Source organism: Pieris rapae, chromosome 1 (assembly GCF_905147795.1).
Source record: "Pieris rapae chromosome 1, ilPieRapa1.1, whole genome shotgun sequence".
In the NCBI taxonomy this organism is placed as follows: Eukaryota; Metazoa; Arthropoda; class Insecta; order Lepidoptera; family Pieridae; genus Pieris; species Pieris rapae.
In genome coordinates this window covers 9,970,499-9,982,977 of record NC_059509.1, presented here as the reverse complement: position 1 = coordinate 9,982,977, position 12,479 = coordinate 9,970,499, and the positions used below count along the sequence as shown (strand labels likewise).

The following is a 12,479-nucleotide window of genomic DNA, read 5'->3' as shown; positions in this document are numbered from 1 at the left end:
ATACTAAATTAATATATATCAAAATAATATTAAAAATGTAACCTGTAGGAAGCTAGACGTATGTGAGTTCCACTTCTCCTCGGGCCGGCCGTGCCAGGTGTTGAGAACGGAGAGACACACCTTTCCGTCGTTATAAAGGTTAGGGTTGAAACGCACTGAGTGACGACCTGTTGTCTCCAGGTTGATGAGCATCGGCACCGCGGGGTACTCGGCCGGGAAATATACGTCCAGTACGAAGCATCCATTGGCGTAAGGCGTGTCGGATGGACCCGTTATTAAAACCTGTTGGAAAAATATTTTAATTAATAAACTTTATAACTAATGAATTTTTAAAAGAATCCTGTTTTTTAAATATTCCAATAATTAGTCCCGTATGACATTCGAGGTTGATTTAAAATGCTGGAGTCGGGTGGAGATGTCAGGTAGGCTTCAAAAAAGTTTCGATGGTAATTTTCTATCTATGTTAATCATTACTGCATCGTGAGGAAACTGGCTAAATTTGGCCCCAAAAAATCGACAACCACATAAGGGTAAACCTTTTTTAAAACAATGATCAAGAAACAAAAAGACTTTTTTTTATTTTTATACATTCTGGAAAAGCCTTAAACTCGCCTTCATAACGTCTAGACGGTCGGTGTCGGTTCGAACGAAGACAGAGGAAGAGTAGGAGAGCGGCAGACTGGTAGCAAGGGTGGCGGCCTCTTGCGCCAGGCGCTTCATCCTTGCGGGGTGAGTGCGTTCTCCCGCTGCACGCACTGTGCCTTCGAAGTGATACGGCACCGTGAAGCGGAATCCGCCCTCCGCTTCCTCGGCTATCATTTCAAATGTTTCTGCAACATTAATTAATATTTGAACTAAACTTTATTATTAGGCCTCAGACTCTGCTGAAAATGAACAAACTTTTTTTTAAACCTGAGTATTATGAAACGGTATAGTAAAATTCATCTTTGCAGTAGTGTATCAAAATAAAAAGGTATAGTGTGTGGAAAAAGGTTATTTTATAATTTTATATTATTACGAACCAAACTGCATTGTGCGCATAAGCTCTATGTATCTGGCCTCTCGGCTGGCACCACGCACTGATCGGGCCACGCCTACACTTTCTGTCTCACTCTCCGATCGACACATTAGGGCCGATGTTGCCTGAAAACAAAGTACAGCTCTGGTATAATCTCTTGGAAAGATGTTTTCCTATGAAAAAAACATAGGGTTGCCTATGTTTATCTGAACCTGTCTGAAAAATTAAGTTCACATATCTATTTTTCTCGAGATAAAAAAACTTCAGTGTTTCAATCTGTAACAATATATTGTTATAAGATAGGCGTAGGATTATTATTCTCTATGCCAGGGTATTTGACATATCTTCAAGACAAAATACTACGAAACCATTTTTTTATTTTTATCAACGTTATGACTTCAAATAATTTACATTACAGAAGTGTATTAGGGAATCAGGATAAAAAATTGTAGTTTTAAACATTCAATAGAAGTAGTTTTTTTGAAGTTATCAACTTCTTATAGAGGGTAAATATCATAATTACGTAACGAGTTACGGCGCCAGCGCAAGAATAATTTCGGACAGAACCTTCCCCTCTCTCCACTCAGCATGTAGTGTACGTTAGAATTCGAATGAAATAGCATACTAATGTACACACACACACACAAAACCTTGTTTACATAAGTAAAAGCTATAATCAGAAGAAGTAAGCATGATTGGTGTGGAAAAAACATATACAAATTGATTTAAGATCAAAACAAATCTCGAAACTTTAAAATAATTTTTTGTTGTTTTATTAAATAATATATATATAAAGTTGTTCAACTTGGATTTTTTTGTAAGTTACCACTTCCGTTGAATGTTCAGAGGCGCACACTTTATTTTCTATTTTATGTCGTTAAAACATCGAGCGAACATAGTTCAGTTAAGTATTCTCACCTGTATATCCGCTATAAGCGATGCGAGACCTTCATCTTCCTCCGACAGTTCAGAATTACTCGAAGTACTAAATCTTTGGCTATACGTCATTTTCCCGAATATATTCTTCTTACTCATTCTGCAAAATAAATATAAATATGGGAGAGCTGGTGATAAATGTAAACTGTGGGTCCAGTTAAGTAATTAAACAAACAAAGGAATCACTGAAGTTGGCTATATCTAATAAATCTGAAGCATCGTTCCTACAGCAGGGGGGATCGAGTTGTTTTAAAAGAAAAATGAATAAAGTTTAGTTGTAACCAAGACTGTTTTATTAAACTTTTTGACCTATGACTGATTGAGACGCAATGGTCTACGCGATACATTTTCTAACATTTATTAGTTAAATATCAATGTCTTGAATTTGTTAAAAGTTACCTAAGTTTAGTAGCGTACGAATTGGTGGTGCGACTCATGCTATGCAGTAACGCAGGCAGGGGGCGCAACGCACGCGCTAACCGCCGACATCGCAGCGACGCGAGCGCACGCGCCACTCGGAGCACGCACACGTACAGCGGGATGTGTCGAGACATATCCAGTACTGTACAAATGACAAATATTTTTATTTTCAAAAGCATGTTAAATATGAAAAATTCATCTCTATGTTCTTTACTTGTCTATGGTAAATTGTTTTAAAATTTCATGCTATCGCCGAAACCGAAAAGTATGATTGGGAATAATCTATTTTTATCAAAAAATGTTAAAATAAAAATCAAATGAGGTAATTAAACATCTTATCCAGATTCGCCAGTCTAAAAAAAAGTGCGTTTAAAGTAATATAACTAACCTGAATCATTCCTAAGATAAGAGCAAATAGCGGGTAAAAGTGAGCTATTGGCGACGAGGTCAATGAACTCTGCAGGAAGGTGTTGTGTGTCGCCCTCCTCTGTCTCCTCCATATCTTGAGCCTCTTGCGAGCCTTCTTCTGGCGGCCATTTTTCGCCAGGGTTCATATACGACGATAACACCTTCAAATAATGTACGTTGTCTCAAAACTTAACTCGTTAAATTTAAATAAATAAATATATGACCAAATTATTATCATTATATTACTCCTTAGTTATAAACACTTATTGCACTTTTCACTAAAGTAATTGTCTCATTCTATCAAATTTTGTTTACGATGTGATGAAATGAGGCAAGCGAGTGGGACGATTAGACATCTGCAATATATATATTCTATGCAGAATTACCTGGAGAAGTACAGTAACGTGTTCCTCTTCAATTCGTTGTCTAACAAGAGCCTGTTCCACGTCCCATGTCTGCTGCGTAGAACCCGTCCCAAAACCGGTTCCTTTGGCCCAGTACAATTGTGATTTGTCTTCTTTGCCCGTGCCGTTTGAAGATGCGTTCTACGATTTTCAATATTCACATATTAGATTTTTCTTCAATAAAATTTCATAGAAATTGATCTTAAACCAGTACCGTAACCTAAGCAGTACATTCACAACGCGAAATAGACCAAACAGGAATCAATAAGACTTTTGAGCCCGCCCTTTACGACACCAAGGCTCTAAGTATTTAAAAAGCAACGTAAAGATACCGAAAATCAATATTATCCACTGACCATAGTAGATGCTGGCTTATGGTGTGTGAAGACAGCCAGACAGGCAAGGACAAGTCGAACTGCGCCCAGATGCAACAGAGAATCCCGGAGCGCGCGACCATCCGTCCCTCGGCCACTGCTTTCCAGCAGACGAGCCACTACGCGGAAGGGCAGCGTGCCCAGGGACCAGGTGACACCGCTACTGTTACTGCCGCTGACTACAATGCTCCCTGAAATATGTCACTTAGTCTTAGTTATTAGGACAACATGAAAAAAAATAAAGTGCGGGGACCTGGGTATCCCGCAAGCTGTATGAAGGTAGCATCCAGAATACATGCTCCCTTCCCCGGTAAAGTTAAATCCGCTGGTTGGGCTATCGCGTTTCAATACAGTTAAAGGAATCCATAAATTGATTAGACTAAGACTAGCATTTACTACAAACACTAGTGAGTCCAACTCTAAGCAGTGGAGTAATTGTAATAAGAAAATGCCATTTAATGAAGTGCGCACGCAAAAGCGGTCACTACCTGTCTGTGCTTCATTACAAACTAATTCAGTGTCCAGAGATCAAATAAAAAATATATAGTAGATGTACTACTGAACATAGAATAAATGTAGCAATACAAAAGATCTTTTCTTCAACGTCAAGGAAATTAAAACTCACGTCCGTCCTCATCGTGTGCAACACCCAACAACAGCCGCAACAAATGCACGGCTTTAGATCCCTCTTCAAGCAATGCATGGGCGTATCCTCTGAGCTTGAGGAGCAAAGCGAGCGCTACTAATGCATGCGACGGGACACCGGCGCATGCGCTGCTTTCTTCTGACGAACTGGTATTGGCGCTTACCGCCACGTTGCCTGCCGATGTCACACCTATTTCCATCACCTCCTGGAACGAGAGCTAATTTTCAACTTCGTGATCTTTCGATTATGTCGGCCAAAACTCTTTGTACCACTATAGGTAGGTTGTTTCAATAATTCGGCTCGAAGGACCAAACCAAATATCGCGAGTGCGATTAAGGTTCTATTGATTAACAACTTTTAGTAAGTGTATGTGAAATCTTTTTATTTATTTCGTCATTCTACAGCTGGCAAAAAATTTATAAAATAACAAACAATTACACTAAGAATATAGCCAGACATGAATTACATAATATTTACCTACAAAAAGGTTCAAAAATTTCCAAAAACAATTAAAAATATTTAATGCATTTAACTAAGTGGTACCTAATTTGGCTGTGTTGTGCGAGGGTAAGTACATGAAGGTGTGAATGTAAAGTATGCTCATGATGCAGGTGATTTAGCACTATGGATATTCTTAAATATCCTTTTAAGCATATTCCGCGATAGCTTAAACAAATCAAGGCTTACATATTTTTGTTGTCATAATTTATTGTTGTATATGGCAGGCAAGTATGAAACAATCCACCCAGTGATTCACTATTAAATCTATACACGAGAATGTATCACCTCATAGGCATCATCTAGCTTGACCCAGTCGAGGTCGAGGGAATGATGTTGCCGGGCCGGGGCCGGCAAAGGCGCCGCATGTGGCCTCGGCAGGCGGGCGGCCACCAACGCCAGACCACCGCAGGCGCCAAACTCACGCAGGACAGCACCGCCACTGAGGCGAGAGCTGTCACAATCCGAACTGCTTGATCCTCCCCCTTCCCACATTGGGCCTGATGACGCCTCTGTAATAGTACAAACTTTTAATACGAGAGGTCTACTTAATACAAAATAAACTATATAAATTCAGTTAAAAAGTACAGATTTGCACCTAACATAAATTAGCTTTCAAAAACCTGTTGGAAAGACAGACGGAGATACATAAATTAAGATAGATGCACACTTCAAACATGTAACACTTTCTATAAGTATCTTTTCTATAAGTCTATATAGACATACACTACTTAGATCTTTTTTCTTTACGGTGTATAAATTATAAATTATAGGTTTTAGCACTCTAACGCCCCTGTGCTACGTCACCGATCACGCCAGACCGATGTGAGACACAGTATGCGTTTTGTGCCGCTCTAAAGCGTATTGGCACCTATATTACGTCATCATGTATTATCGTTACGGAATTTCCTGATTAGGTCTCCGCACTCAAAGCCCGCAAAAAAGTCTATGCAAAACTTATAAACTGTAAAAACTAACCACCAGTGGTATTAAGATGAAGAGTGAGTGTCAGATGCGGCCCAAACTCATGCGGCACTGCGGTACAAAGCTGCGCAAGAGTAGTGTTTCCTGGAATAAAACCTTCTATTCCGTTTGCTTGTACGCGGATCGACGACTCTAACAATTCTGAAACAAAATTACAATAATAAGGTACATGTTTTTTTTTTTTTTTGTAAGAGTGGTGACAAAGTAGTAAAAAAATAATCTCACCATCCATAACAGCGAGCGGGTTATTGCCGTCAGCATTGGGTTTGCTTTGGCGCTTTTTGCTGCTCTGCTGCTTGAGGGTGGTGTTCTTTACGTCTTTGACCCGTTTGTCCTTGGACGCGCTGGCGGCAGCGAGGGACAGTTCCCATGCCTCCGCAACGGTCATGATCGCAGGGTCTGATGCACTTCGCAGTACTGACGCGTTTGAAGAGCTAGGTGCGCTGTGAGAACTTATCTTGTTGCCTTCTTCCATTACCGGCACTGAACGGAGGAAAAATCAATTTAAGATGTATGACGATGAACGAAACTCGCAAATAAAAATTAAACTTTGTAGTTTGACTATAATATAAATACATATTATAGTGAAACTATAATATTTTATACATATAAATTGTTTTTGTATCAAATTTTCAAAATTTTTCAAAATTCAACAAGTGTTTGGTATCAAAATTATCCTATACTAGAAAAAAATTCAAAAATTGTTTACTAACTAGGTGGGCGATGTTCGGCTAGCAGCGTCCTCACAGTAGTGTGCAGAGGCAGCGAGAGTATAGCATGCGCTCGCGCCGCTGGATGGCAGGGGGCTGGAGGCGAGGGCACTGCTGAAGGTGTAGAGGGCAGGGCGGAGCCTCCCGCCCACCGAAGCGCTACCGTCGCACGCTCACCCGACAGGACCAGCCTCAAGATCAGCGACCGAGTGAAGCCGGATATACCTTCTGGACCTGACACAAAATTAGAAGTTATAATTATTCTGTAATCTCTGAAGAATCTTTCTTTTTGTCATTTCTCAAAGACTACTTTTAAAAGAAAGGTACTGTATTATTTACTCCATTGCATTGATTGATTGTACATATTGTGTTAGTCTGCACACTTTGTACAATATATTGGACTTTAAATATTATATTTGCATAATGTGGCTAATACTCACCGGTACAATGCATAGAGTCAAGAATGTTATGTAGCGTTGAAGCGAAGAGCTTCTGATTGTGCGAATGGCAGACGGTCAACTCGGAGAACAGACGGATCGTATCCTCTTCCAACTTTGCATATTTGCTCATCTCACGCCAGGAACTGGTTACATAAGAATTTAATTTATAAAAGATATAACTTTCCCAAATGTTTACTTTTATCATTTACTGAGAAAAATTATACCTTTCAGCTGGTCTGGGATGGCATAGAAGTTTCAGCAATGGCTTCCAGAAGCCTGAACCGGCGACACCTAGCCAGTCTTTAAACCTTCGCTCGGCGCACATAAGACGCGCCCATTCAACTATGTCACACACGGTGTCCATAGACGCCATATCTGTAATTTATATTCTATTATTTTCACATACACCAACTCCTGTCCTTAATAACAGCCAGTAATTGTTATTTTATTAGTTTATGATCTAATAGAAAATATACTTAATGCATCTTACCGCCTTCCAATTCTCGAGCGCTGATATCAATCATGTCAATGTCGCCCGATACATTACTCTGAGAGATAATTTGGTCCAATTTTGCTTCACAAAAATCTGTAAACAAAACAATTAAATAGATTCTCTTATCATTTGCCGAAGGAGAAATACATGGTCATTTTTTAATTCCTTTTTCAAATTCCTTGCTAATATTAAATATTATAACGAATTTATTAAGTACTTTACGTATACACCGATGTGTTACGTATACTCTCAAGTCCTCCTGCTAGAGACCTTAAGATAAATGTTTGACTTCCTGTTTATAAGCTTATTTAGGCTGGATAATTAAAAAAAAAAGGAATTTGATTTAAACCAACTCACCGGCGACAGCGTGCATGAGCGTGTTTGGTAGCGGTGAGTGCAGCAAAGTGAGCGTACAAGCTGGGGACATTGCAGCGGCGGCGATGCTCGTGAGCTGTCGTCTTCGTAGGCGCCGAGCAGCAGCAGCGGCAGGCCAACTGCCTCCCACCCATATTCCACTCTCGCCTGACACTGACGCTTGCATTGGACGACGGACTTTTGTGTCGTCTGTTTGCGCTTCCATGCTAAAACATTACGATATCGCGGATTTAAATACGCACTTGAAAAATATATATACTTTTTTTAAATGTTTTATTAACAATATTGTAAGAGCAGATTACAGGTCGCCTTTACTTTATAAAATACAATGGAATTGCAGCAACAATTCCATTTGCTTTCAAGAAGAATTCAAGGTTTTGAAGGCATCACTGATAACATATCGTGTATAGTAATGATTTAATTAGAAACCTCTCATCCGTATCCATCGGTATTTCCATTCGTTCGAGAAGCATCTTGAAAAGGTCCGGTCGGATGAAGCACATGGAACACATAACCGCGTCCAACGACTTCTTTAGTAGACTTGCCTCGCTCACGTCCTTTACCCAAGTACAGATCAGCTCGAACACGTCGTCCGTAATCAGTTCTTCTATGTCATCTAGCAAGTTATCTTCTTTCGTGCTCCATAGAACCTGTTCCACAAAATTTAAATTCTTGGAATAGAAAAAAATGAGTTCACATCATTAACTTCATGGAACACTTTCCCAATGCATATCAGCGTTACTAGTTTTTTTTTTATTTCGCCAAAATAAAACCCCTCTTAAATAGAACTGAATGTATGTTTCATAGACTAACTAACCGCAGCAAGGGTATGTAATATAGCAGCAGATGGAGCAGCTCGCGTACGCAGGGCCTTCTCAGCGACTCGCGGTAACCAGCGCATGAAGGCATGAAGCGTACCCGGCGCACAAGTCCTGCATAGCGCCTGAATTACGCCACACACGCTACTCATGCTGCCCGAGTTGCTCGTTCTGCTGGTGCCGGTACGTGTTGGTTGGAATGCTGTTAAGAGGTTTTAAAAAATTTAGAATATCATATATCGCAATAATTTAGTATATCGTATATAATCATCGGATAACATACACGGAAACAGATCCAACCATTTTTTTCTATTTCACTTACCATGTGCGTGCGCATGCGCATCCAAATTTAGCAAGTGTTCCATCAGCGGCTCCCTTAGCACTGGTTGAGCGCGGGCAGCGGCTAACAACGCTTGATGGGCGTGGTTAGCTTGAGGTCCGCCCGCTAACAGTACACCGCACAACGCTCGTACTGCGTTAGCAATGTCAATACTAGCCGAGGCACGTCCGCGGACGCAAGCACATATCACACTCGCCCAGTTATTTCTGTTTAAAAATATGAAAAATTAGATATACACAGCATTATTATTTAGTCTTAAGCATAAAATTATTAGCTCAACAATAGTGGTAAAGTAATAGAAGTTACTTACCCAGAAGTATCACTTGTATAAGTGGTATTGTTCAAGTCGGACGAAGGGGGAAGGGTGGGTATTGGCGGTTGTGGGGCGAACGCTGGGGCAGCGAGAAGACGCAACTGCAGTAATCCCATGTTGGAGCAGTCTCGAGGGCGATAGAGACGTAGCTGTACGGTGGTACATACTACTGGTCGAGCTATCGCCAGTCGGATAAATGTCATGCCAGCGGTACTTTGCGGTGGCCCAAGTGGCGCTAACGTGCCACCACACCCGGCCTCGACTCCAACAGCGCCGGGACAAGCTACAGAAGAAATTAAGAGTAGTTAATTAGGTTTAATATTTTCAAGGTGAACTAACTAAAATAATATATTTATTTTAGTTCTTGCTGTATACTCCTTAGTTTATTATCAAAAATGTAGGGCAGGTAATAAAATCGCGACTTAGTCACAAGCTTTACTTAGTCTTAGCTGTTGTGGTCTCTGGCAGAATGACAAGCGCTGCTATGTGCTCCTCAGCATAACGCTAGCCAGAGCCAGTTACAACCACAACACACACGCATTGCATTACACACTTAAAAGGTACCTTGTTCTTTAAAAGTTAAAAAAAATTGTTACTTTTCATTATTATTATTTTGTGTGTTTCTGCGAATGTGTTTCGTTAGTAATAAATGTTGTCTATGGCTGTCTCAGTATGACTCCCGAATCTCAAATACCTACCAGATTAAGAGAGAACTGTAGTACTAAATTACTAAGGCTGGTGAATCTACTAACTCAGCAAACGTATCTCAGTTACTTTTACTTTCCTTGCCATACTGAAAAAAACCATATTTTAAAAAAATTCTAAAATAATACTTACTGGCCAGACTGGTGAGGTGAGGTTGCAGTTGTACCTCGTGGAGTCGTACAGCATAAGGCAGATGCAGAGACAGGGCGATGGAAGCATCATCAGCACTGAAGAAATGGTACGACCAAGTAGCGGCGCGTACGCGTCTCGCCGCACAGGCGCCACCACCACTACGCGTGCTCTCGCCACTCGTGCCCAATAACACGTCTGCCGCTTGCGCAGTTGGATTGCCACATGTGACTGTACCTGAGACACGACAATGTGACACGTTTAATAACGAATATTAAATAAATAAAATTGCCACATGTGACTGTACCTGAGACACGACAGTGTGACACGTTTAATAACGAATATTTAATAAATAAAATTGCCACATGTGACTGTACCCGAGACACGAGAGTGTGACACGTTTAATAACGAATATTTAATAAATAAAATTGCCACATGTGACTGTACCTGAGACACGAGAGTGTGACACGTTTAATAACGAATATTTAATAAATAAAATTGCCACATGTGACTGTACCTGAGACACGAGAGTGTGACACGTTTAATAACGAATATTTAATAAATAAAATTGCCACATGTGACTGTACCTGAGACACGACAGTGTGACACGTTTAATAACGAATATTTAATGAATAAAATTGCCACATGTGACTGTACCTGAGACACGACAATGTGACACGTTTAATAACGAATATTTAATGAATAAAATTGCCACATGTGACTGTACCTGAGACACGACAATGTGACACGTTTAATAACGAATATTTAATAAATAAAATTGCCACATGTGACTGTACCTGAGACACGAGAGTGTGACACGTTTAATAACGAATATTTAATGAAAAAAACGATATCCAAAATGGTACACAAAACTTACAGAATGGGGCAATATTGATGAGACCGTCGGTCGCCTCCACCGCTGGTGGATGGATTTTCTTGCTGCTGGAAGCAGGCGTCGAGAGGTTCATCAGCTGCGGTGGAAGCTTCAGGTGGTTCATCAGGGATGACACCAGACCCTGGCTACTACTCGGCCCGGCCTGTCGAAGATGGCGTGGTTTTTTATTGATATCAACATTTCGTGGTAACTTAACTAATTCAAATAATCAAAAAAAAGAAAACTAATGATTTTTGGAAATCCAGTCAGGATTATTAACTATTATATCTTAATTGAGTCGAGTGAGAGAGAGAATGAGAGTGAATTGGCCACCATACCTGATGGCAAATATTAAGTTTCCTGACAGCAAGTTCCATGCCTCCTGCATCAATAAATGCTGCTAACAACTCTGGTTTGTCAAGTAGTCGCTGGAGTAATTGCTGCATTGCTTGCGACAAGTGTACAACTTCATCTTTATCTGTAAGGAAATATTATTTCTCATTTAATTTAAATATATAAACATAAATTATAAAGATGATTGTGTGTGTATATATATATAAAGATTTGAGAGATAATCAAAACATATTCAGGCAAGAAAAACTTATTAAAAAGGAACAAGAAAATCTATATAATGATATTTTCATAAAAGTATATAATATAAAATAATAATATGTGTTACATATTATGAAGAACTTACTTAAGTATTCGATAAGAGATGGCAGCATTAAAGATGGGTTGGCGGCGACGCTTGGAATATGCGCCACAAGCCAAAATATCTCTTCCTTCAGCGAGCACTGATCTGAAGAGGTCTCCACGTTCCCGCCTTAAAAAAACGTTTCATATTGTATCTCGTAATTCCTTTGTATTTTCATATTAAATAATTCAAATTCAACTTGAATGTATCAAATATTTTATTTAATTAAATAAATTAAATTAAAGTATCAAATATTTATTTAAATAAATAAATAAATGGCGCTGGTATTGGCTACCATTTACATTATAATTTAATAACATCAATGTCAAATTAGTTCAAAACCGCTTTGGTTTTATTTATAGATTTAAAAATTAAATTAATTAATTTTAAATTTCGACATTTACAAAACAATATATTAAAATCCAACTTACTCGAATTCAACACCATTGTTGTCATGCCATCACACATTGACAGAGTCCTGTAGAATTTCTCCATGATCGCGGGATGTTGTAAAACTACAGACACAAAATATATCATTTCAGAGTATAATAAAATTATTTTTATTCTGTTATAGAAATCAGTTCATAAAATTATTGAATGCTACTGATAGATTCACTCAAAAAAGAGATATATATTATTATATATCTCTCTCTTGAGTTCTTCTAGCATAGATAAATGCTACTGTACATCTTATGGCTACAGGTTATATTAGATGTTTAAGCTCCCAATTCAGAGAAAATCAATCCAAATGCTGCAATTCAAATAAAATGAATGTTTTAAAATTCTTCTCCAATTAAAAAAATCTAAGAAGTCTTTCGAATTAACTTAAAGATGAAACTCTGTCGAAAGACAGATCAAACTAATGATTGGTTTTTACAATGTAATTTATTAGAAATGGAT

General features: G+C 39.0%; 1 protein-coding gene across 2 annotated transcripts in view; it reads right to left on the bottom strand.

The window, feature by feature from the left end:
• Positions 1-12,479, bottom strand: part of LOC110991979 (baculoviral IAP repeat-containing protein 6) — a 33,261-nt gene that overhangs the window by 4,039 nt on the left and 16,743 nt on the right. Inside the window, exons 30-55 of one of the 2 annotated variants that reach the window (XM_045634588.1) lie at positions 12,011-12,094; positions 11,583-11,708; positions 11,224-11,363; positions 10,889-11,048; positions 10,015-10,248; positions 9,175-9,460; positions 8,847-9,070; positions 8,524-8,726; positions 8,136-8,356; positions 7,689-7,912; positions 7,329-7,424; positions 7,063-7,213; positions 6,839-6,981; positions 6,402-6,632; positions 5,914-6,171; positions 5,683-5,829; positions 4,993-5,216; positions 4,186-4,423; positions 3,543-3,751; positions 3,169-3,327; positions 2,763-2,943; positions 2,354-2,516; positions 1,937-2,054; positions 1,023-1,143; positions 613-830; positions 43-282 (exon numbers count right to left, since the gene is read on the bottom strand). In XM_045634588.1, coding sequence (XP_045490544.1) covers positions 43-282; positions 613-830; positions 1,023-1,143; positions 1,937-2,054; positions 2,354-2,516; positions 2,763-2,943; positions 3,169-3,327; positions 3,543-3,751; positions 4,186-4,423; positions 4,993-5,216; positions 5,683-5,829; positions 5,914-6,171; positions 6,402-6,632; positions 6,839-6,981; positions 7,063-7,213; positions 7,329-7,424; positions 7,689-7,912; positions 8,136-8,356; positions 8,524-8,726; positions 8,847-9,070; positions 9,175-9,460; positions 10,015-10,248; positions 10,889-11,048; positions 11,224-11,363; positions 11,583-11,708; positions 12,011-12,094 — 4,799 coding nt within the window. The remainder of the gene's footprint in view (positions 1-42; positions 283-612; positions 831-1,022; positions 1,144-1,936; positions 2,055-2,353; positions 2,517-2,762; positions 2,944-3,168; positions 3,328-3,542; positions 3,752-4,185; positions 4,424-4,992; positions 5,217-5,682; positions 5,830-5,913; positions 6,172-6,401; positions 6,633-6,838; positions 6,982-7,062; positions 7,214-7,328; positions 7,425-7,688; positions 7,913-8,135; positions 8,357-8,523; positions 8,727-8,846; positions 9,071-9,174; positions 9,461-10,014; positions 10,249-10,888; positions 11,049-11,223; positions 11,364-11,582; positions 11,709-12,010; positions 12,095-12,479) is intronic. The other variant, XM_045634591.1, reaches the window with a different exon arrangement.